The sequence below is a fragment of the Saccopteryx bilineata genome, chromosome 4 (genome assembly GCF_036850765.1).
Source record: "Saccopteryx bilineata isolate mSacBil1 chromosome 4, mSacBil1_pri_phased_curated, whole genome shotgun sequence".
In the NCBI taxonomy this organism is placed as follows: domain Eukaryota; kingdom Metazoa; phylum Chordata; class Mammalia; order Chiroptera; family Emballonuridae; genus Saccopteryx; species Saccopteryx bilineata.
Genome location: NC_089493.1, coordinates 117,585,995 through 117,612,235, shown reverse-complemented (window position 1 = coordinate 117,612,235; position 26,241 = coordinate 117,585,995). Strand labels below are relative to the sequence as shown.

The following is a 26,241-nucleotide window of genomic DNA, read 5'->3' as shown; positions in this document are numbered from 1 at the left end:
AAAGGGAACCCTCCTGCACTGCTGGTGGGAATGCAGACTGGTGTAGCCACTGTGGAAAACAGTATGGAGATTCCTCAAGAAATTAAAAATCGAACTTCCTTTTGACCCAGCTATCCCACTTTTAGGAATATACCCCAAGAACACCATAGCACTGTTTCAAAAGAAGAAATGCACCCCCATGTTTATGGCAGCATTGTTCACAATAGCGAAGATCTGGAACCAGTCCAAGTGTCCGTCAGAGAACGAGTAGATTAAAAAGCTTTGGTACGCCCTGGCCGGTTGGCTCAGTGGTAGAGCGTTGGCCTGGCGTGCAAGGGGTCCCGGGTTCGATTCCCGGCCAAGGCACACAGGAGAAGCACCCATCTGCTTATCCACCCCTTCCCCTCTCCTTCCTCTCTGTCTCTCTCTTCCCCTCCCGCAGCGAGGCTCCATTGGAGCAAAGATGGCCCGGGAGCTGGGGATGGCTCCTTGGCCTCTGCCCGAGGCGCTAGAGTGGCTCTGGTCACGGCAGAACGACGCCCCGGAGGGGCAGAGCATCGACCCCTGGTGGGCAGAGCATCGCCCCCTGGTGGGCGTGCCAGGTGGATCCCGGTCGGGCGCATGCTGGAGTCTGACTGTCTCTCCCCATTTCCAGCTTCGGAAAAATACAAAAAAAAAAAAAAAAAAAAAAGCTTTGGTACATAGATACTATGGAATACTACTCAGCCATAAGAAATGATGACATTGGATCATTTACAACAACATGGGTGGACCTTGATAACATTATACTGAGCAAAATAAGTAAATCAGAAAAAACTAAGAAGTGTATGATTCCATACAGAGGTGGGACATAAAAATGAGACTCAGAGACATGGACAAGATTGTGGGGGTTACAGGGTGGGGGGGAGGAGATTGAGAGGATTTGGGGAGGGGAGGGGCACAAAGAAAACCAGTTAGAAGGTGACGGAAGACAATTGGACTTTAGGTGATGGGAATGCAGCATAATCAAATGTCAAAATAACCTACAGATGTTTTCTCTGAACATATGTACCCTGATTTATCAATGTCATCCCATTAAAATTAATTTTAAGAAATTATTAATTGACAAAAAAAATAATAATTGTAAACTATAACTGTAACTTGTTTCAAATTATAAATTACAGCTATATTTGGTGACTATATTTGGTTCTCGGCTATTTTCCCAATAAGTGGCTAAAAATAACTCAAAGAAGCAATCATTTCTAATCTTAAAAACCTAACTTTTGTCAGTTTGACACTGTTTAATGTATCTCAGTAACAACCTTGTGCAGAAGGTAGGGCAAGTAACATGGAAGACAGGAAGGGTAGTAAATATAAGTATGAATTTTAAAGCCAGAGAGATTTGGGTTTACATCTACATTTGACCACTTAATAGCTGTATGACTTTGGGGAAATAACGTACTCTAAACTTGGACTTCCTCATTTGTAAAATTTATTGTGGATTAAACAGAAGATTTGGTTTGGAGAAACAAAACTAATGGAGAAGAATATAAAATACAGAAATTGGTCATTTAACACATGTAAATAAATATAGGTTATAATCATGGCAGCATCCTACAATCAGTGAGGAAAAGAGGAACTTTTCAATAAACATGTAGGGATAACTGAGTAGCCATATAAAAATAGACAAAACTCAACCCCTTCTACATCAGGGTAAATTTCTAACAGACCATAGGTATAAATGTAAAAACAAATCATGTAAGTGTTAGAATAAAATGGGTGAAATCCTCCATTACATGAGATTAGGAAACAGTTTTCTAACTATGTGAAAAGATAGATCAAGTTCATTACATTAAAAAACTTTGAAGAGGTAAACATATCATAAGCAAAGGAAAAATATAAATGAGATTGAGAAAAATATTTGCAAAACATATATAAAACATATATCATATATCATATCAATAATATATAAAACATTTCTAAAATACTCTAGTCCTGTAGAAATGAATAAAATGGTTTAAAAATGCAAATGGTTCTTAGCTATATGAAAACTTTACCTAATAAAGTAAATTAAAACTATATAGAGTTCATTCCCTCTTGACCATATACTCTGTTGGTGAGGCTGTGACAAACACTCTAACACATTTCCATGGGAATGTTAAACAATATGAAATCTCTGGAGATAAACCTGGTAAATCTAACAAAATTAATTTACATTACCCTTGGACCCAACAATCCTATTTCTAGAACTTTATCTAAATAATACACTGGCAAAAAATATATAAAAACAAAACATGGCCTGACTACGCTGTGGCACAGTGAATAGAGAGCATCGGTCTGGGATGCTGAAGACCTAGGTTCAAAACCCCAAGGCTCATCCGGCTTGAGCGTGGTGAGAATGGGGTCACTGGCTTGAGTGTGGAATCATAGACTGCCGTGATCCGCGCAACGAGTCTATTCCAGGGTCTCGAGCGGGAAATGGTACGAAATTGAATTAAAGATAGACAGAGACTTAAAGATATACTATACAGGATAGGTTCAGAAGGACGCCACAGTTCATTGCCCACAGTCACTACTAGTCCGAGCTGCAAAAACATGGCTGTCCCCAGAAAACATCCGTCTTTATTTTCTGGGTAACGTGGGCCATTAGCAATTCAATTTAGCTTCTAAGGCAACTCAAAGACAACCCCCACCTACTAGTTAATCTAATTTTACACCAAAAAGAAACTAGCTTCCAGTCTCTTCCGGGGAACATGGGCAGGCAGAACCGAGTACTGAAGCACAGCCGTTTGTTAACTTAATTAGGCAGGTGAGGTGGGGGGTTGGGCCCAACACCTCTGTTCCCTACATCTCCAAACTGCAAAATACCCTGTTGGCTTATTTTTCATTCCCCAACAATGAACATGACCCCACGGTCACTGGCATAAGCCCAAAGATCGCTGGGTTGGACCCAAGGTCGCTGGCTTGAGTAAGGGGTCACTCGCTCTGCTGGAGCCCTCCAGGTCCAGACACATATGAGAAAGCAATCAATGAACAACTTACATGACTCCCTTCCTGTCTGTCTGCCCCTCTCACGCTCTCCCTCTCCCTCTAAAAAAATAAAATAAAAAAAGACAAATACAGTCATCCCTCACTTTTCGTGGTCTCACTGTATCGCAGATTTAAAAAACGTATATAGGCCCTGGCCAGTTGGCTCAGCGGTAGAGCGTCGGCCTAGCGTGCGGAGGACCCAGGTTCAATTTCCGGCCAGGGCACACAGGAGAAGCGCCCATTTGCTTCTCCACCCCTCCGCCGCGCTTTCCTCTCTGTCTCTCTCTTCCCCTCCCACAGTCAAGGCTCCACTGGAGCAAAGATGGCCCGGGCGCTGGGGATGGCTCTGTGGCCTCTGCCTCAGGCACTAGAGTGGCTCTGGTCGCAACATGGCGACGCCCAGGATGGGCAGAGCATCGCCCCCTGGTGGGCCGAGCTTTGCCCCTGGTGGGCGTGCCGGGTGGATCCCGGGAGGGCGCACGCGGGTGTCTGTCTGACTGTCTCTCCCCGTTTCCAGCTTCAGAAAAATGAAAAAAAAAAAAAAAGATAAAAAACGTATATATCTAATTTTGTATCACGGGTTTTTCAGTATATCGCGGGATTTTGCGGTAGATAGGCATTTTTATATATTTAATTATTTTAGCAATGAAATAAGCAAAATAAGTGTGGGAAAGGTTAGTAAGTGTGGGAAAGGTTTATAAGAGTGAGGGGAGGGTTAAAATATATATAAATAATAAAATAAATATAAGGCGGCTACTTTGCAGATTTTCGCCTATTGCGGGGTGGTGGGAAAGGTTCTGGAACTTAACCCTCATTATAGACAAGGGACTACTGTATATAAAGCTAATAATTACAGGTCTATTTGTAAAGGCAAGAGAATATTGATAGATATGTGTATTCCAAACTGCCCTCTTGATGTTCCACTTATCTGTCAGACCTCATCCTTACTGGACTATCGTCCCTGAGACAGAGGAACTCCAAAAAGCTGACAAGCCGCCCCAAGGAGGGGCTCTGGACATACAAGGACTTTTGATTCAACACCCACATGCTCAAAATTCTTCTTGACCCCATATAATTTGTCCCCCAGCTTGTACTGGTGCACTTCTCCCAAAGGAGTGCCCTGGCAGGTCTTTCTCCTCTAATAAAGCCTGCACACCTGGTGATCGAGTGCTGTCTCATTCTTACATCTGGTGCTGAAACCCGGGACAGGGTACTAACTGCCTGGACGATCGCTCTTTGAGGTGCATACTTACAACCAGGAAAGCAACGGGCAGTGGCAGCTTGTCCCGGGCTTACTCTCTGATTCTGTTTGGACGTGTAATTGTAGGTTGATTGGCCAGCAGTCTAACCCTGTCCTGAACCCCTGTCGGACCAGAAGATAAGGAGTTTCTCCCTTCCCCTTCCCCGGTTGGCCTCTAAATTTCTCTCTAAAAACACCCCTTCCTGGTCGGACAGTTTTCTCTGACATGCCTCACGTTTTGAGGGATTTGACTTTCAGTCTCAGTGGACTGCACGGAAGACTGGGCACCTAGCCAAACCTCTCCACTCTCTCGGACTTCTTGTCCTCAGAGCTCCCTGACAGGTGGTGACTACCTACATCAGGGACGACTCCCCCACACGGAGATTCTCTCCTCTTGGGACAGTGACAAAAGGCAGGGATGCCCCCTCTTGCTCACCTGTCTCCAAGGCTCTTCAGAGTCTAAGCCTTCTGACCAGACCCCTCTAGGATGTCTCATAAAAAACGTCATCAAACTGGTCTCTCAGACCTCAAACCGAAGAAATTAATCTTCTGTAACATGGCATGGCCTCAGTACAGACACTAGACAATGACTCCCATTGGCCTGAAAATGGGACATTCGTATTCTAAGAGATCTTGACAATTTCTGCCACCGTACAGGGAGGGCATCAGAAATTCCTTACGTGCAAGTTTTCTTCTCCCTTCTCTCCTGTCCTTAATTTCTGTGTCTTCTGTTCTACATGCAGCTCTGTTCCTTTTTCTTCTTTGACCCATTCGCCCACCTCACCAGCTTCGGCTGTCTTTTTTTCTTCTTCAACCCATCCTTATCCCTCCTCAGAGACTGTGCCTTCCAATACCCCCCGTCCTCTCCCCTCTCCTCAGAGCTCTAAATCTTTTTGACTCCTGACCACATGACGCCACACCAGTACTTTAATCTCCTCCTCCTCCTTCTCCTGCAGATTCTGACCCTCCTTCTTATCCATCCAGCTATTCACACTGTCCATCCGTCTGCTTTCTCTCTTCCTCCCCTCTATGCTGGCAACTTTCTGCCATCTCGAAAAACTTAAAAAGCAGAATTGTATATTAAGCTATGTGAGTAAGTAATCCATCTTGTCTCTTTGTCAGAAAATATCTCTAGTATAATTTTAATTGAAACAAGTAAACTATGCTCATTTAAATTCCTTAATTCATAATGTGTATCTGAAGTCTTTGTTTAATGTGTAACTGTGTCTGTTTCTAAGGCCTTAAACCAATAATTACCCACCTCTTAAATCAAGGCTTACTCATCCCCACCACGGACTCTCCCTGCAATACCACATCCTTCCTGTTCGAAAATCTTCAGGGGCTTATCGCCTCGTACAATCCTTACACCTAATCAATGAGTCTACAAGTTACTGTCACACATTCCCTCCAACACCACTCCCTTCACAATCCTAAACCTCAAGAATGCCTTCTTTACCATTCCTCTACACCCTGACTCTTAATTTGTTTGCATTCACCTGGACTGACCTGGACACTAACAAAGCCCAGCAATTTACATAGACTGTCTTACTCCAGGGGATCAAAAACAGCCCACACCTATTTGGGCAGGCACTAGTTCAGGATTTAGCAGCATGCAATTTCAAAACTAGTGCTCTCTTACAATATGTAAATAACCTACTCCTCTGCAGCCCCTCCCTGCCTGCCTCAAGGAGACACAGCACCACCCTTCTTAACTTCCTCACCATGAAGGGATATCCTGTCTTCTCTGCTAAGGCTCAACTTCATTCTCAGTCCGTAGTCTGTCTAGGCATCGCCTTAACTCCAACACCTGAAGTCTCACCCTAGATCTAACTCAGACCCTCTGCAATATCCAACCACCTACCACCGCAGATCACATCTTTTCTTTCCTTGGTCTAAATTGGAAATGGATCCCCAATTTTGCTCTCTTAGTCAAGCCCCTCAGTGAGATCTTCTGAGCATGGCTTTTAAGGTCTATAATGGCCAAGGAAGTAACAAAAAAGGCAAATAAGGCCCAAAAGAAGTCAGGAAATACCACCATTTGGCATACGCTCTTAAATACTCCAGCGCCCTAAAGGGCTTCATAGAATTCTATCAGGGCCCTGCTCCAGAGTGGAAAGAAAGGTCATTGAACTGAAGGTTTCTCAGCCCCACTGGTTTACACGTCTGTGCTGTGGAAAGAGGGACACGAGAAGGTAAGCTGCCCCCTTGCTCCATGGCGGGTGGGTTCAGTCTCTTCTAGCCCTGCTCCAGCTACCTGTGACCTGACCTTGCCCAGAATGCTGGGAATTGCCACTGAAGGCCCAAGGACATCGTTCACGAGCCTAAGGTATTTCTTCCAAATAGCAAATAAGCTAATCTCATTTCTTGTAAACACAAGGACCATCTACTATGCCTTGCCTAAATATCTGAATTTTATTTATCCCTCGAAGATCTCTACTGTGGGTATTGACAGTCTGATTTTGTTACTTTATTTAATGTATAATATCTCTTTATTCCTTGTCTCAATGCCCCATGCCTATTGTAGGCTAGGACTGGCTGCTAATTCCAGCTAGAAGCAGCAGCCACTAGGACTTAAACTCTAACTGCAAAGTGTAGAAGTGTAAACACCCTTTCCAAGTACTTGCAGGATTTATAGGTACTCAGCAAACTGTTCAAAGACTGTCCAAGAGGCCCTTTCAGCATTACATCACCCAAGGATTGACTTTCACATGGACAGGTCCACACACTGTGATCATGACAACTCCCACTGCTGCTAAAATACAGTCCATCTGTAAAGTCATGGTGCACTTTTGACCAGTCACCGGAAAGCAACAAAAGATGATAGAAACGTGAAATCTGCACAAATAAAAGGAAAACTCTCCCAGGCTCATACCTATTCAGTGCAGTTCGATGTGGGCTCATACACAGATTTTTTAGGGCTCCTTAGGTAGCTATCCCGTATAGCCTCTACAGACTCATCACTGACTGATGGCCTACCAGAACGGGGTTTCTCCACCAAACTGCCGGTTCCCTTCAAATGCTTATCCCACTGAGTAATGTTATTCTTATGTGGTGGCGCTTCATTATAAACACGCCAATACTCACGTTGCACTTCGGTCACGGATTCGAATTTAGCGAGCCACAGAACACACTGAACTTTCCTCTGTACAGTCCACATCTCGACTGGCATGGCTGTGGGCTGCTCCGCCGTATACATGGTGTTACGTCATCATCTGCACATGTACACATGCTGCCACATCCTACAGAAACTGGGAGGGTTATCCTTTTATTTGGTGCAGATTTCACATTTCTATTGTCTTTTGTTGCTTTCCTGTGACCGGTCAAAAGTGTACCATGACTTTACGGACACAATGTAGAAAAACAGCGTGCTTTACTCCAACCACAAACCTGAAGCTGGTTGGACTACGTATGGCAAATATCAATATATGAAAAAACTAAGGACTCTTTTAATCAGGCTTCGGAAAAGAGAAACTAGGATAAAAAGAAAGTCAGCTTGATTGTCACTAGAGGTTGAAGATTTTTAAATCAAGAGTTCTGACTAGAAAAGAATTGTATGGTTTTGATAATAGAAGGTACAGGGTATGGAAATACTTTTGAAAGAAAAAGGAAAAGCAAGTTGTTTAGAAGGCCAGTTATTTCTGGATAAGAAAGTGCATGAAAGCTGAAGGTTTATGTAAGTTGTAGAAGGTTTATGCAGGTTGTAGGAGGTTTGTACAGAAAAAAAGAATTTGTACAGTCAGAAAACTGGTTTTCAAAGAATGTTTAATTAGTCACCCTAGCTAACAATCCTCTACTCTCCCCACTTATTGGGATGACTCTTTCCTGTACCCTGACCATCTGGAGCTCAGAAACAGAGAAACAAAACCGAACCCTTGTCCTTCTATTCTCTATTCACCTCTCATCCTGTATCAACCAATCAAGGGCTTTCTATTTGTATGGGACCAACACCTATATGTGTCTCCCTACTAATTGGACAAAAATCTGTACCCTAGTCTATCTCATCTCAAATATCAACCTAATCCCACCCCATGAGCCTCTTTCAATTCCTAGTACACTACCCATCGATCTAAAGACCAAACAAGCTATACAAGTAATCCCTCTTCTTGTTGCTTTAGAAATCTCTACAAAAGTAGGTCTAGGGGCAGGGGGATTGGCTACTGCCCTGTCTTACTCTCTCTCTCTCTCTCTCTCTCTCTCTCTCTCTGAAGCCTAGCGAATTCGTAAACATGGAATCAGTAGTTTCACACAAACTGGGTGTCCTGACTATTGCCTTTCATTGGCCCACTCACTCTCCTATTTATTTTTCTAACTTTTGGACCCTGCCTCTTACGTTTGTTCACTAGTTTCTTACAGAACCACATGCAGACCTTCGTCAATCAGAAAATTGGAAAAATCTACCTAACCCTACACACACACCCTGAAACCTGCCCTCGCGAAACAGAAAAATCTGAAACCCTATATTAGCAAACCTCCTAAATCCTATCTTTCAACCCCTACATGTCCCCTAACCCTAAAGCTCTCCCATATCCTTGAAGAACTAGGAGAATGGATAGCATTCACTTCTTAATGCTTCTCAGTCTTTTTATCCTTCACATAGTAAGGGGACAAGATTGCTGGGTCTTCTTGTCTGAAGAAGAGCCTACAAACGAACATGAAACATTTCTTTTAGCTCAAGCTAACTGCTCTCTCCAGGGCTGCCAGGAAAAAATATCTCTAACTTTACCATGGAAAAACTTTCACCCCCGCTATACAACCCTCCTTATCTCTGCATTCCTGATCTCCAAACACTTGCCCCCTTCTTTATTAAGTTCCTACAGGCTCGGATCAGAGAAATCTCTAGGATTACCTACAATCAAATGCTCCTACACTCCTATTCCCCAATACCCCAAGGAGAACTTCACGAGGGAAATATCAAATAGGTAGGGATGACAGCAGGAAGAAGCTGCCCCTCACCCCGAGAAGCTCCCTCCTGAATGTTCTCCAAACCCCCTTCCTTTTAAACCACACATATTCAGTCCTTCTAAAACTTACACCAACAGGTTCCCTGTCTCTAAAAATCTCCATATGTCCTCCCATTCGAGAGGAACCAGACCAGCATGTCTCATGAGGCTCAACCAGGAGACCATGTATCACCATGTCACTCTGTCCACTTGGCACTCACAGCAAGCAATTCATAATTATTACCTCGCAAAATTTTTTTACTTCCTCACTCAGGGTTTCGGAGACATCGCCTGGTTCAGACCTCACAGCATGGAAATTGATGACCTCCTTAACTGGATGAGGGACTTGGCTTGGCAAGGTTCCCTTCTTGAGTTCTCTCCAGAAGAAGCAATAGTTTTCCAATTTTTTCTCCTCTTTCTCCTCATCACCCTTCACCATATATTATAAAATTAATAACTGCCTTTCTTTTATGTGTAACCACAGAGCTGAGAAATGATAGATACGTGTATTCCAAACTGCCCTCTTGTTGTTCCACTTATCTGTCAGACCTCACCCTTACTGGACTATGGCCCCTGAGACAGAGGAATTCCAAGAAGCTGATAAGCCGCCCCAAGGAGGGACTCCGGACATACCAGGACTTTCTTTTTTTTTTTTCATTTTTCCGAAGCTGGAAACGGGGAGGCGTCAGACAGACTCCCGCATGCACCCGACCGGGATCCACCCAGCATTCCCACCAGGGGGGGATGCTTTGCCCCTCTGGGGCGTTGCTCTGTTGCGTCCAGAGCCATTCTAGTGCCTGAGGCAGAGGCCACAGAGCCATCCCCAGCGCCCGGGCCATCTTTGCTCCAATGGAGCCTCGCTGCAGGAGGGGAAGAGAGAGACAGAGAGGAAGGAGAGGGGGAGGGGTGGAGAAGCAAATGGGCGCCTCTCCTGTGTGCCCTGGCCGGGAATCAAACCTGGGACTCCTGCACGCTGGGCCGACGCTCTACCACTGAGCCAACCGGCCAGGGCCCATACCAGGACTTTTGATTCAACACCCACATGCTCAAAATTCTTCTTGACCCCATATAATTTGTCCCCCAGCTTGTACTGGTGCACTTCTCCCAGAGGAGTGCCCTGGCAAGTCTTTCTCCTCTAATAAAGCCTGCACACCTGGTGATCGAGTGCCATCTCTTACAAATATAATACTTTATGCTTCTTAGTTTCATACTTGAGACACCAAGAACCAACTGACCAAGAATTGTAACACAACCCTAATGTTGACCAACAAAAGAATGGGTTAAAAATATGACACATCCACACAATGAAGTACTTTGCAGCTGTGAAAAAGAATGAGGTATCTCTGCATATACAACTCTGCAGGGACCTCCCCAAGTCCAGCAAGGAAGAGAAATATGTGTATAGTATGTCACCTTTACCTAAGAAAGGAGAGATTACGAACATACATATCCCTTTTATAAAAAATAAAAAACAGAAGAAAAAAGATAAAAATATAAATAAAATGGCAACAAATAAATATCTAGCAACAATTGAGTCTACAAAACAAAATAAGTGAACAAGCAGAACAGTAACAGACTCATAGATACAGAGCACATGTTGATGGTTGCCAGATGGGCGAAGGGGGTGAAAAAGGTGAAGAAATTAAGTCAAATTGGTTGTAAGCACAGGGATGTAAAGTACAGCATAGGGAATATAGTCAATAATATTCTAATAATTAGGTATGCTATCAGTTGGGCATAAAACTTAAAGGATAATCACTTAGTAAGTTATATAATATCTAATCACTGTATTGTACATCTGAAGCTAATATAATATTATAAGTGAATTGCAAATAAAAAACTGATTTAAAAAAGAAAATATTAAATAATATTAAAATTATTATTTATTAATTGATTTTAAGAGAGGCAAAGGGATGGGGGAGACAGACAAAGAGAAAGAGAGAGCACAAGGCATTCATTTCTTGTTCTACTTAATTATACACTGATCGCTTCCCATATGTGCTCTGACTGGGGACTGAACTTGCAACCTTGGTGTTTCAGGTTGATGCTCTAACTCAGTGGTCAGCAAACTCAGTCAACAGAGCCAAATATCAACAGTACAGGGATTGAAATTTCTTTTGAGAGCCAAATTTTTAAACTCAAACTATATAGGTAGGTACATTCCTTATCGAGTTAGTGCCCGCATGTGGTATTTTGTGGAAGAGCCACACACAAGGGGCCAAAGAGTCACCTGTGGCTCGCGAGCCACAGTTTGCCAACCAGGGAAAAGGCCAGGGCCTAAATAATATATATTTTAAAAGGTTACCTATAGGAGGGAGCAAACAGAGTGAGGTAGATAGAGAAGCTAAACATCTTTGAATATACCATTTTATAGATTTAATCAGGAAAGTATTTTACACAATTACAAAGCAACAGCCTGACCAGGTGGTGGTGCAGTGGATAGAGCGTTGGACTGGGATGCGGAAGGACCCAGGTTCGAAACCCCGAGGTCGCCAGCTTGAGCGTGGGTTCATCTGGTTTGAGCAAAAGCTCACCAGCTTGGATCCAAGGTTGCTGGTTCGAGCAAGGGGTTACTCGGTCTGCTGTAACCCCAAGGTCAAGGCACATACGAGAAAGCAATCAATGAACTAAGGTGTCGCAATGAAAAACTAATGATTGATGCTTCTCATCTCTCAGTTCCTGTCTGTCTGTCCCTGTCTATCCCTCTCTCTCTCTGTCTCTGTAAAAAAAATAAATAAATAAAATTTTTTTATTAAAAAAAATTACAAAGCAACATTAAATCTTAAAAACATAATCCACAAGAAATATGAAAATAAAAGGAAGCAAAGGACCCAATGTTTATCTAGTTAGTGCAGTGGTTCTCAGACTTTTTGAAGTCAGGGCGCATTTAAAATCCTAAAAATAGCCTGACTAGACAGTGGCACAGTGGATAGAGCATCGGACTGGGACGCGGAGGACCCAGGTTCGAAACCCCAAGGTCGCCAGTTTGAGCACGGGCTCATCTGGTTTGAGCAAGACTCACCAGCTTAAACCTAAGGTCACTGGCTTGAGCAAGGGGCCACTCAGTCTGCTGTAGCCCCCCTGGTCAAGGCACATATGAGAAAGCAATCACTGAGAAACTAAGGTACCACAACAAAGAATTGATGCTTCTCATCTCTTCCCCTTCCTGTCTGTCTATTCCTCTCTCTGTCTCTGTCACCAAAAAAAAAAAAAAAAAATCCTACAAATAATTGTAGGTGCACTATATACAAATTTCTGAGAAATATGTTATAAAGAAAAAAATATAAAGTCCAAGCGTGCTTTTATGGTAATTAAATGAAATAAATATGACAAAATGAAATTTATCCTGACATTAAAACAATTTTTTGTTACATTTTGAGTTATGCTTTTTAGAATTTGTAAAAAAGGGGTTAAAAAAAGTTATCTTTGTATATATATATATATATATAGATACATTCTTAATAAGATTTAGTAAATTCAACAGGTCCCAGTGCCAATGTGTTAAGTTTTTTCATTCTTGTGTTTATGAGAAACATGAGCTTGATGTGTCCTAGCGATTTCTTCAATGTTTGGGCATATATTTGAAAGGCAAACTCTCATTTCCTCGTCAATACATTGAAGAATTCCTCTCTTTTTACTCTTAATTTTGTTGAGGGTAGAAAATCCTAATTCACATAAATAGGATATTGAAAATTGTAGTAAAATGTTCAAAGCTTTTTTTAGATATTGCCACATATTCTTTTATAGAAATCCAAAAGGCTTCAAGAGACAATTCCTTATGTTTAATAATCAATCCACCATCAGTGGATATAGCTGCCAGTTCTTCTTCTCTTAATGTTAAACCAAAATCACTTGAAGCTTCCATGAATAGGTTTCTAATCCAATCGTATTGTTCAGTGTTAAGTGATGGAAAATGCTATAAATTAAATTCTGCCCATCAGCCTTCAAGTACTATTTTATTTACACTTAACTTTTGCTCACTTCCAGAATCCAATTCTTCAATATCACGCTTTTTGAGAAATCTACCCATTTTATTTGGGTGTATTTATCTAAAAATAATATAATGTGTTAATAATAAATATAATAATGATGTGTTAACAAAAAGAGCGGTACTTCCGTAATGAAATGGTATGAGTAACTATATTTATTTTTATATCTGGGCACATGCCATGAACCAGAGCAGCTAGTAATTCCAGGTCCCGAGTGGGAACAGTGTGGAATTAAGAAAATATGCAGCATTAAAAAAATACAGGGTCAGGAGGGCCCTGTAATTGCTGCTGGCAAGAACAAAGTGCACCCAAAAACCACATCTTGCTTTATTTATAGGGCAAAGTGAGGCCATTAGCAAATCTTAACTTTACACCAAACAAAGGATAGAAGAAATTTGCCTCCAGTCTTTCTGGGGAACATGGGGGGTAGTGTAAACAATCCAGCACCACAGCTTAACAGCCTTTTGCAACCTAATCAGGCAAGTGAGGTGGGGGGTTAGGCAGACTGTCAGCTTAGAGCCAATTCCCCACATCTCTGTCCCCCAAAAATCTAAACTCCAAAAACCCTGTTGGATTTTTGGTCCCCAACAGGCCCATATTTCTCTGGAATACCATAGGGCGCACCTGGAAATCTTCTAGGGCACACCAGTGCGCCCTGGTGCACACTTTGAGAACCACTGAGTTAGTGAATCAACGATAGCATTTCATGTAACCTTAAAATAATAATTTAATATACCATCCCTAGTGGGATATAGCTTCCCTCACCAAAATCTTAAACTCTTTTTGGTAATCACATTATTAGTGAAAGTGTTGTTTGCATTATGAAATTATTACATGTGCATTGCCGTAAATGCATAATAATGGGAAATTCCTAATTCTATCATCCCTAGGGTCACTGTAACCTGGAATTCTCAGTATGAGAGTAAAAAGATAAAGATGTAGGACTGAGACATTAAGTATAAGCTTTGTAGTCTGATTTTGAATAAAATAATATACAGAATAGAGAAACATTATTTACAAATGCTAATAATCTACATATATAACAAAGCATATAAGAGATATTAAAATGTACATAATATTATTAAAAGAATATTAAATTATATCATCTAGCTGTCTACTGAAAAGGGCTGGAAACTCTGACCAACCCAGTAGCAAAGAGCAGTTCTTGCATTAAAATATGGCCCCGAAATATTGTCTCCTTCCAAGAGAACAGAACTCTGATTTTAGGCCCGGGGCAGAAAAATGCCAAGACAAATTTGGAATCTTTACATACTAAGCAGCAAGAAAGCTATCAATGACTGAGGTCATTAAAAAAAAAATTAGGAGTTAAAGTGAATAAGCTCTCACTAGCCAAAGATGGAACAAACTGATCGCCAATAATCATAACTGCAATCAATTAAAACACATCGGATATACTTAAATCCATGAGTTCATAATGATAAAATTATACTAGTTTTTTTTAAAAGTCCTAATTGATCACCACTGGAAAATGCTGCTAAGCCAACTCATTATGGAAATCTAGGAACCAAAAGGAAAGAATCAAACATTTTTATGTTTCCTATACTGAGGGTACCACTGGGTTACCAGCAGCTGAGGGGAGGATTCTCTTTATAAAAGTACTCCAGTTAGTAAATAAAGAAGAAATGACAGAATACCAACATTTGGCAATCTTAATGAATTAATGGAAGCAGGCACTGATTATGAAGTACTGCTATCATCACTAAAAGAGAGACATCAGGCTTTCTCATGAAAGACTAGAATGCCACCTATGATATTCCTGCAACCCACCCTCCACATACCAAAATCAAACATGTAGTAAACAATATAGCTCCAACTCGAACTTACAAGAAATACAGAAAACATACAAACAGAAGGATGCAATAACCAAAAATATCCTGACTGAGAAATCTTATGGAATAGCTTGTGCATGCTTCAATAATAAACTAAAAGAAAAATAAAATTTTTAAAAAATTAAAAGATTAAAATAAACTTAAAAGAAACATCAATCAAATACAACATACAGGTACGTGCACATACATGAGTATGTACACATACACACACAAGGAAACAACTAAAAATTGGACATTGACTAAATTATTGATTATCTTAAGTAATCATTGTTATATTTTATTGCTGAACAGTGATACTGTAGTCACATTTTTAGAAGTTTTATCTTTTATACATACAAATCCATACTGAAATATCTGCAGAAAAAATAATATAACCTGAGGGATTTGCTTCAAACTAATACAGGATGAAGGAATGGATGGAAAAAGAATGATGTCATGAGTTGATAACTGTTGAAACTAGGTGACAGGCACACGAGGGTTCATCATATTATTCTACTCCACTTTTGGATGTTTTTGAAAATTTATGCATGAAAAAAATATATAAGGTACTAGTGGCATAAGACAAATGAAGAATCTGAAGTTCAGAGAATTTAAATGAATCCATAAGGTCACACAATCAAGAGATATTACTGGGAATATAATTTTTTTAAAGTACTAGAACAATTTTCTCTACACATTACATTTAAAAAAAAAATCTCAATGCTGAAAATTGCCGGTCTGATCCCCAATCAGGACACATATAGGAACAGATCTATGTTCCTGTCTCTCTCTCTCTCTCCCTTCTTCTCTTGCTAAAAATCAGTAATAAAAAAAGTTTAAAAAAAATTTACTGAATCTATTTATAATTGTTGCTACTCCTGACAAAACTAATTTACTCTACAAAGAGCATGTAGAATGACTTTGTCATAATGTATTAAGCTTTTCACATATATTAATTCCTTTCAGCCTCAAAGTAACACCATGAGATAGGCACTGTTGTTGTTATTCCCATTTTACAGATGAAGAAATCTGAGGCATGAAGAAATTAAACCCAAAGGAAGATTTAAAATTTGATACCCTGTCTCCACAGTTCTTATACACTGACTCACTTATAAGCTCATTATTTCTTATTCTTCAAGTTTTTAATTCAAACAAGAAACAAAAAAAGGTACAAAGCAGAAACACAAAAAGGACAGATCACATACCTATACAGATATATGATATAAACAAACACTATGTACATCAGATACAAAAACACATAAAAGATTTACAATGAAGGAGGGATCCATGGAACATTCATTTCTTTTTGTTATTTATATCACAGAAGAACTGATTCTTTTTCTACCACATCCCTGCCATACTCATTTTGTTTTTAATTTTGGTATCATAAAACAAAGATTGAGGAGTATCCTAATCCAGGTAACTGGATTAGTCAATATTGAATAAATGACATTCATTTGAAAACTTTTACAAAAGGTGATAGCACTGTACTTCACTTTTAATCACATTCTTGTTTATATCAACATTCACAATATAAAGACAATGCTCGATAAGAGTTCAACTTTCCAGAGTCTACAGCAGGTTCACAATTTTAGGTTCAGAAACAAAGCTAGTAAAGGTCAAGCTGTGTGTTTAGTAACTACTTAATTGACACCTCAGCTACAAAACAGTGGTGCTGAAATCAGCTGGGAGCCAATTATCTGCTGCAATGAAAGCAAATAAATGGTGAAGGGAAATGAGGCTTGTTAAAAAAAAAAAAAAAGTCCAAACACACATGCAGTTTTCTGTAAAGAGTGTAATTTAGAAATTTAAGAGAATATTTTTATCAAATCAGCTGTTTTCTTAAATTTTTTCCCATAGTTCAACTCTCCTCACAGAAGAACTCAATTGATGACATAATTTATCAGTGAGTCTATAGCACAAGTTTTCCTTTACTCTGTGACTGACTTTCATTATATGTGAAGGAACAAAAGTGAAATTAGAGCCTGTCATAATATGAATCATTACATCACTGATTCAGGAATAACACAGAAGAAAGCAAGTCCCCAAAGCCACTACTAAAAACTAAAAGTTACATAATCAAGCCATCCACTGAAAAACTGGTTGCAATGGATGTGAAATCCTGATAGCTTACACAAATTAGTGCTTAAAAGGCAACAAAAATTGGATTTCTGTGTAAAATTATAGTTTTGACTCAGTCATAAATGCACAATGGCTTTGAAACATAAACCTAAGTAATTTAAAATATATCACTGACATACATCAAGAGCACCTGTTTAATCCCACATGTGTAAAAATAAACTCATAATTCTTAACTTTCTTAAAGTTTTGACTCATACAAGAAACTAAAAAAGATTCAGAACAGAAACCCAAAAAGATTAGAACATATATAATCAAATGATATCGTATAAAAGATATGAATGATCAATAATGGAAAAATCTAATTCTATCCTATAGTTTCAACACCTCACCAAAACTTTTCCAAAGCTCCAACAAAGTAGCTAAATTAACTAATTTGAATTTTACTTTCTGAGTGGAGTTACAGACTCCTGCATGTGGCCCTACCAGGTTCCAGCCGGCAACCCTCATCTGGGGCTGGTGCTCTGCTCACCTGGGGCCATGCTGGCAACCAAGCTATTTTTAGCACCTGAGGTAAAGGCTCCCTGGGAGCCATCCTCAGTGCCCAGGGTGATGTGTTCGAATCAACTGACCCATGGCTGTGGGAGAGGAAGAGAGAGGGAGAGAAAGGGAGAGAGAAGGAGAGAGAGAGAGAAAGGGAGAGGGGGGGAGAGAGAGAGAGAGAGAGAGAGAGATGAAGGAGGGGGGGAGATACAGATGGTCACTTCTCCTGTGTGCCCTGATCTGAATCAAACCCAACTTCCACACACCCAACCGACACTCTACTGCTAAGCCAACTACAGGCCATGGCCTCAATTTTATTTTCCTTTTCTGTCCAATTGCTTTCCAATGGAAACATCCATAAAATAAGCATTGACCTGGAATGCTGAGGTTGTTGGTTCAAAGCCCTGGGCTTGCTGGGGCCAGGGCACATACAAGAAGCAACTATGAGTTGATGCTCCCTGTTCCTGTCCACTCCCTTTCTCTCTATAAAATCAGTATATAAAATCTTAAAAAGAAAAAAATGTGCCATAGTACAAATGCAGAAAATGTGACCAAAAAAATTTGTTGTGAAGATAAATGAATTAAAATTCATTAAGTACCTAGTACAGTTTATGGCAGATAGCAAACACTCAAGAAATAGTATGCTTATAATAACCTGTTAATATTAATAGCACCTTTCATTTGCATAGTATTTCTTCACAACTTCTTAAAAATTTTTTCATTTATTGATTTTAATGAGAGAGGAAGAGACAGAGATAGAGAGAGAGAGAGAGAGAAAGTAAGGAACATCAGTCTGTTCCTGTATATGCCCTGACTAGGGATCAAACCAGGAACCTCTGTGCTTCGTTCGGGACAATGCTTTAACCAACCGAGCTATGTGGCCATGTTTTTTTGTTTGTTTTAATTTCTATTTATTGATTTTAACGAGAGAGGAAGAGATAGATAAAGAGAGACAGGAAAGACACAATCCAACCAACAACTTCTTAACCTATACTAAATTCTTACTAGTTTACAGAACTCACACTAATTATCATTATTCTTGGATGTCAGTAAAATTTGAGTAGGAATACAGAAAAAACTAAAGTGGTTGATCCAACCACGTAATATCTAGTCACTAATGAAGGAAATAAAGGATGTTTTTAGGGCAATTGTGTTTACCTTACTTAAATATAGCTCAAAAATTAAGGTATCTATCATTAACACTCCTATAATAATCCATTATTTCAACTAAACTTTTTTGAAATTGATATTTTAACTTGTTTTACCTGAATTTGCTATTTTCAATGTATCCTAATTTACCCTCTTTCTACTTTCAGAAGTGTACTATTAATTAAGGTGACCAACTTTTTTACAATGAAAATGAGGACAAAAATAAATTGAAGAAAACAATATCGGAAATAAAAGTAACATTTTATTCATTGCAACAATAATACACTATAATATGATAAGTGCAAAATAAAAACATTTATAATATTTTATATTGTAATTATGCTTTCATGGCTATTAATTTTTAATAATAATTGTAAAAAAAAAGTACTCATTTAGATACAAATACATCACATCCCATACAATGGATTGACTCTGCATCAATCGAATAAGGACATTTACAGATTGGCCTCTCAATATCAAAAAGGAGGACATGTAGGAGGACCTTTTTGAGGGAGGAACTTACAAAAGAAGGACTGTCCTCCCTAAAGGAGGATGATTGGTCACCTTATATTAATACACCAACAGTATATTCCACTATTCTGGAATTTGATTAATGTTTTTTATCCTATCTCTACCTACGGTTTAATATAAAAAGCTTACAATTCCTAGAATTCCTTAAATTCCTAGAAGTCAAAAATAAGATTTTAAAATCTTTGTTAAGAAATACACAGAATATACATTAAATGGATGTGTTTTATCTTCCACGAAATAATCCTAAAAGATAATTAGTAAGATATGAGATGCTGTTAAGATTCTACTTCCTAAATATCCATCATGGGGGCTAAAATGCATTTTCCAAGTCTTCATCAAAGAAATCAAATATAACAGATAAAAATACATTGCTATCTATAACAGTGATCCTTCTATAAGGCCCTGAGAAAGTAGTAAAAATGAAGATTCATCTTGCTTTGTTCCAAGGAAAAGGACATCATAACTGGTTGATTTAAGTATCCAAGCCCCCTGATAAGTATTCTCTATAGAGACAAAGGAAAATTCTTAAGCATCTACCATAACTTTGATAATAAATATTATTTAAGACTTTACAAGTTCCATTTCTTTGACTCTATGATTACCACACAACCTCTACTTACTACAGGATTTCCAAGTTCTCAGATACAGGAAAGAGAGACTGGATTTTCAACCTGAATATTCTAAATCCCTGGAAAGAACACTCTTCTATTTCAATATAAACTGGCATTCTAATGTGTACATTCTAATGTGTATATCATTCTCTTATTTAGATTAGCTTGAATTGGCCTCTTGAAGTCTGAGAATACACGAGTAAAAGTATAATTGGAAATCTGAGACCCAGGCATTCCTTTTTTATATATGTAGACATTTTATTATTTTATTTATTTATTTATTTCTTACAGAGACAGAGAGTGAGTCAGAGAGAGGGATAGACAGGGACAGACAGGAACGGAGAGATGAGAAGCATCAATCATTAGTTTTTCCTTGCGCATTGCAGCACCTTAGTTGTTCATTGATTGCTTTCTCATATGTGCCTTGACCACGGGCCTTCAGCAGACCGAGTAACCCCTTGCTCGAGCCAGCGACCTTGGGTTCAAGCTGGTGAGCTTTTGCTCAAACCAGATGAGCCCGCGTTCAAGCTGGCAACCTCAGGGTCTCGAACCTTGGGTCCTCCGCATTCCAGTCCAACGCTCTCCACTGGGTCACCGCCTGGTCAGGCCAGACATTCCTTTCTTTTCATTACAACTACTACAACCATCTCTTGGTTTTCTCTCTCTGCCCTTACCTACCATGCTCTTACAAGAAAAAAAAAATGAGGCCCTGGCCGGTTGGCTCAGCGGTAGAGCGTCGGCCTAGCGTGCGGAGGACCCGGGTTCGATTTCTGGCCAGGGCACACAGGAGAAGCGCCCATTTGCTTCTCCACCCCTCCGCCGCGCTTTCCTCTCGGTCTCTCTCTTCCCCTCCCGCAGCCAAGGCTCCATTGGAGCAAAGATGGCCCGGGCGCTGGGGATGGCTCTGTGGCCTCTGCCCCAGGCGCTAGAGTGGCTCTGGTAGCAACATGGCGACGCCCAGGATGGGCAGAGCATCGCCCCCTGGTGGGCAGAGCGTCGCCCCATGGTGGGCGTGCCGGGTGGATCCCAGTCGGGCGCATGCGGGAGTCTGTCTCTCCCTGTTTCCAGCTTCAGTAAAAAATGAAGAAAAAAAAAAAAATGAGGGGGAACAGAAGGTGGTTTTTCTTTGATCTGCTGAAACAAAGCCAAACTAAATTTTGGCAGATTCATTTAACCACCGAAATGAGTACTTTTAAAAAACAACCTAGAACTTAAAACCCAAATAAGGATGCATGGTTTACACAAGCCCCATTTACATTTATTCTAGTCCCAAAAGAAAAAAAGAAAACCATGATATTTAAATTCCACTTTAAGACAACAGCTAGATATTGAACTTAAGTTATTCAGTAATATTATTTATAAAGTAGTTTGGCACATGTGACTCGATTATTCTAAGACCAAAAATGTATTTAAGAGACATCACATGTGGCACAGATCAGGATAGGTACACTTGCATTTGAAGTGCGTTTAAGTTGGAGACTTCCCATGAAAACTGAGACTTTTCCCACAGGGTCATTCAAAAGCAACTGTTACCCCATCAAAAACAAAAGATTCTCTTTCACACTTCAAAGAACTCAGGCTTACACCAGACACTCCATCTCTTCAATTGTGTCCGCTTAAGTTTTCATGTTTTACAAGAAAATGCTCACCAAATTCACAGTTCACCTAAAACAAAGAAATGTCTAGGATCAGCCTTAAATCTATAGGGCAAGATTCTCTTAGGACCATGATATCGAGAATTTCTACCCCAAATTAAATTTTCCTAGTTTTTCCCGTTTCCAGGAGACTGAAGGCTGCGGAGACCAAGGATCCTGTAAGGAGACTGGGTGGCGGAGGGAGCGGGAGGGGTGCAGGGGTGAATCCCACAGAGCTGCATTAGGAGACTTTGAGAACTTATAAGGCAGAGACGGAGTTTTAGGGAAAGACACTTATCTCCAGGTTAAATGTGTTCAAAGAGAACTTAGAGTGACAGTAGAAAGGGAAAATGACATAAAACGTTGAACCTTCTACGGCCTGGGGTTAAGCAAAGTAGGAAAAAGGGTATAGGGGGTTGTGTGGGGAGAGTAAGAACTCAAAAGACCAGTTTTTGAAAAAAGTATACAAGCCAGGAGCTTGGCCTTGATCTGGACCTTCTGCCCCAGTAAGCGACGGCAGGAGGAAGAAGTGCACTTCCTCGGGGTTGTAGAGAGCAACGCGTTCACAACGCTCACTAATCCTGCACAAGAAGATGTCTCCTCTCTCCCTGCTTGCTCCCGCTTATTTCTGTACGCACCGGCGGTACTCGGGCGGAACTCTGCCAATGCCTGCGCCCGCAGGTGCACAGCAAAAGGAAAATACCTGAGTCCCAAGAATCTTGCCGGCAAAGACAGGAGGAGGAGCCGTGGACAACTGGAGCCCGGGCAGGATCCCCTCTTGACTCTAGTCAAACCTCAGTTCTTACGGGTGGGGCAGGGCACTTCCGCCCTGAATCTGGAGACCGTCACTTCCGCCCAATGCTTCCTCTCCCTCAAACCGCACCCCCTGACAGACTCAAACACCTCCCCCCGCGCCTTCTCCGCTCTGCATACTTTCGCTTAGTTCCCTACGTCCGCAACGTTCTCACTACCTTTTCCAGACTTCTGTCTAGGCTTAACACCAGACATGGACTACATGACCCAGCATTCACCACGGCAGGTCAATTTCCGGGTCAAGAGGTCCGCGCTGGACACATCACCATGGAAGCGATCGGTTTGGTCACGTGGCGCTCCTGATTATGCCCGGAGGTAGCTGTGGGGTCTGGGGCTTCTTCCGGGGCCATTTTGCCGAAGACCTTGGGAATTGGAGACGGCCTGGCAGCTAGCTGAAGCTGTTTCTTTTCCTCCTCTGCAGCTTGGGGCTTGGAGAGGGAACGAGAAGGTTGGGCTTCATCCAGCCTTCAGAGACGATGGTTTTCTCCAGCCTCCGCCGTCTAACGACCCTCCATGGCGGCTGCGCCCTCCGCGCTGCTCCTGCTGCTTTCCCTTCCAGCCCAGTATTCCTGTTGCTCCCAGAGCCGCTGTCGTCCTTCCGCCCCAGTGACTGATGAAAGTCGAGGTGGGGGCACCATGAGAGGCGAGAAAAACTGCTGCCGTGGAGTTTCAGGAGACCACGATTCCTGCCCCCCGACGCCTTCGCCTCTGGCCTCGACCCTCTTGATGCCCGCGGAGGCGATCTCAAATAGTTGCTCTGGGACTGGAGGTAGCTTGTCAGGGGGAGATGAAGAGGAGACAAGGCTCCTTCAACTCCTCCGGACCGCGCCGGATCCCTCTGAGGCCTTCCAGGCTTTGCAGGCTCTTTTGCCGCGGCGGGGCGGTCGACTTGGCTTCCCCCGACGGAAGGAAGCGTTGTACCGAGCCCTGGGCCGAGTGCTTGTGGAAGGAGGTAGTGATGAGAAGCGGCTCTGCTTGCAGCTCCTCTCCGACGTCCTTCGGGGTCAGGGGGAGGCAGGCCAATTGGAAGAGGCCTTTAGCTTAGCACTTCTGCCGCAACTGATTGTCTCCCTGCGAGAAGAGAATCCAGCCCTGCGTAAAGATGCCCTGCAGATCCTACACATCTGTCTGAAACGTAGTTCTGGACAGGTGCTGAGAACGCTGATACAGCAAGGACTGGAAAGTACCGATGCCCGGCTTAGAGCTGCCACAGCACTACTGTTCCCTATCTTGCTGACTCCTGAGGATTTGCTGCTCGGCCTTGATCTTACCGAGGTGATAATATCCTTAGCTCGAAAGCTTGGCGATCAGGAGATAGAAGAAGAATGTGAGACAGCTTTCTCTGCGCTTCAACAAATTGGGGAGCGACTTGGCCAAGAGAGGTTTCAATCCTATATTTCTCGCCTGCCTTCTGCCCTGAGGAGACACTACAATCGCCGCCTGGAGTCCCAGTTTGGCAGTCAGGTTCCTTATTACTTGGAACTTGAAGACGCTGGATTTCCCGAAGATCCTCTTCCCTGTGCAGCGACCATTTCAAACAGCAATCTCAAATTTGGGATTATTCCTCAGGAGCTGCATTCGAGATTGTTAGATCAGGAGGACTATAAGAGCCGGACTCAGGCTGTTGAGGAACTAAAGCAGGTGATGGGACGGTATAACCCTAGTTCGACCCCTCATTCTAGTCTTGTCAGTTTTATTAGCTTGCTGTATAATTTGTTAGACGATTCAAACTTCAGAGTGGTCTACGGCACACTTCAGGTTCTTCATTTACTAGTTATTCGCCTTGGGGAACAAGTACAACACTTTTTGGGACCAGTTATAGCAGCCTCTGTCAAAGTGCTGGCAGACAACAAGTTGGTGATCAAACAAGAATACATGAAAATCTTCCTCAAGCTAATGAAGGAAGTAGGTCCTCAGCAGGTGCTTTGTTTACTCCTGGAACATCTCAAACATAAGCATTCCAGAGTGAGAGAGGAGGTGGTGAACATTTGTATTTGCTCCCTCTTAACTTATCCCAGTGAGGATTTTGACTTACCCAAACTGTCTTTTGATCTTGCCCCGGCTCTTGTAGATAGCAAACGCAGGGTTCGCCAAGCAGCTCTGGAAGCCTTTGCTGTCTTGGCATCATCAATGGGCTCAGGTAAAAACAGCATCCTTTTCAAAGCTGTGGATACTGTTGAATTACAAGATAATGGTGATGGAGTGATGAATGCTGTGCAGGCCAGATTGGCCAGGAAAATCCTCCCAAAGTTAACGGAACAGGGATTTGTGGAGTATGCCATGCTCATGCCTTCGTCTGCCCAGGGTAGGTCAAGCCATTTGGCCCATGGAGCAGATACAGACTGGCTTTTGGCTGGTAACAGGACTCAGAGTGCATACTGTCACTGTGCTGACCACACAAGGGATAGCATGCAAATGTATGGATCTTACAGTCCCACTGTCTGTACCCGAAGGGTATTAAGTGCAGGAAAAGGAAAAAATAAATTACCGTGGGAAAATGAGCATCCTGGAGTCATGGGAGAAAACCAGACCTCCAAGTCCAAGGATGTAGAACAGGTATGCATCTCTAATTTCCTTGTGTTGAAACTAAAAGAATTTAAGATGAAAACATGCCTGTAATGATTTAAGGTTGAGGCTGCTTTAGGGTTATTATGCTTTGTTTTTAAATCAATTTGAAGGCTGATGTGGGTATCTATTATAGTAGTACAGATCACATAGAAATATTTAATACACTTTCTGCTTGATGGGTTTGATTAAATTCTAGGCACAATGTGATATAGATAATATCTAGATTTCAGTTTTGACCTGTCACTTTGGCATATTGCTTCTCTCATTCATACAGCAAACACTAGTTACCTAGTGGGTACCAGATAAAGAGCTAAGTTCTGGGAATGGAAATGAGACCAGTTCCAAAAAGTCAGACCTGTAAACAGGCAGTTACAAATTTGTTTAGTGCTAAAATAGAAATTTAGAGTCTTGTGGGAAAACTGAAAACAAAAAAATCCGCTAGAAAAGTCAACAAAGCCTTCTCAGAAGATGTGACATCTGAACAGAGATTCCCCTCCCTGCCCCCACCCACCCCAAATTTTTATTTTGAAAATTTCAAATCTACATATAATAAATAGTACAGTGAATATTCCTATATTTCATCTATATTTACCAGTTGTTACCATCTTGCCCTATGTACTCTATATTTGCCAAACCATTTCACTCCTAAATATTTCTGCATATATCTTCTGAGAATGACATTCTCCCTTGTAACCATCACACTATTATCACACCTCAGAATATCAATAGTAATTCAGCAATATCTAATATAAAGCCTGTATTTAAATTTCTTTAGTTGTCCCCAAAATGTGTTTTATACTGTATGTTTTACTTTTCTCATCCACGATCGAATTAAGGTTCGTGTGTGGTTAATAATCTCTCCTTATCCAGAAAAATATGTCCACCTATTTGTTTGTTTATTCATGACATTGAGTTTTTTGAAGAGTCTGGGTAGTGTTTTGTAGAATTTCCCACATTCTTAATTTATCTGATCATTTCCTTATACAGTTTTAGCAGAAATACTATATAGGAAAGATGTTGTGAACCTAACCTTACATCACACCACGAGGCACGTTGTCCCAATATTGGTGATGCTAAATTTGATCACTTGCTTAAGGTGGTGATAGCTAAAGCACACCATTGTAGAGGTTTATTCTTCTTTATAATTAGCATATGATCTGTACGATGATATTTTGAGACCTTGTAAATACCTTAACAACCTTTTACCTGCTGTTCTTAGCATTCCGTAATAATCCTTATCTGCATCATTTATTACATTAGGAGCACCCAAAAAGGTAACTCTCTTTAAAAATATAAAAAAAAAAAATTTTTAAAAAGAAAGCCTGAC

General features: G+C 41.2%; 2 protein-coding genes across 20 annotated transcripts in view; one reads left to right on the top strand and one right to left on the bottom strand.

Annotated features, from left to right (window-relative positions):
* The window catches only part of KLHL28 (kelch like family member 28), a 49,677-nt gene extending 27,171 nt beyond the window's left edge, over window positions 1-22,506 (bottom strand). The window contains exon 1 of one of the 7 annotated variants that reach the window (XM_066277851.1): window positions 22,237-22,506. Coding sequence is in view for 3 of the 7 variants with exons in the window: in XM_066277850.1 (XP_066133947.1) it covers window positions 9,413-9,607 (195 nt within the window). In the remaining 4 variants the exon portion in view is untranslated. Of the gene's footprint in view, window positions 1-9,412; window positions 9,629-21,483; window positions 21,566-22,236 lie in introns of those variants that run through there. The other 6 variants (XM_066277852.1, XM_066277847.1, XM_066277849.1 and 3 more) reach the window with 6 other exon arrangements.
* Window positions 22,507-22,614: 108 nt separating this feature from the next.
* TOGARAM1 (TOG array regulator of axonemal microtubules 1) overlaps window positions 22,615-26,241 on the top strand; it is a 96,270-nt gene continuing 92,643 nt past the window's right edge. For 9 of the 13 annotated variants that reach the window (XM_066277835.1, XM_066277832.1, XM_066277839.1 and 6 more), the window contains exon 1: window positions 22,616-24,902. In XM_066277835.1, coding sequence (XP_066133932.1) covers window positions 22,860-24,902 — 2,043 coding nt within the window. In that variant the 5' untranslated portion in view covers window positions 22,616-22,859. Of the gene's footprint in view, window positions 24,903-26,241 lie in introns of all 13 variants that reach the window. The other 4 variants (XM_066277844.1, XM_066277843.1, XM_066277840.1 and 1 more) reach the window with 2 other exon arrangements.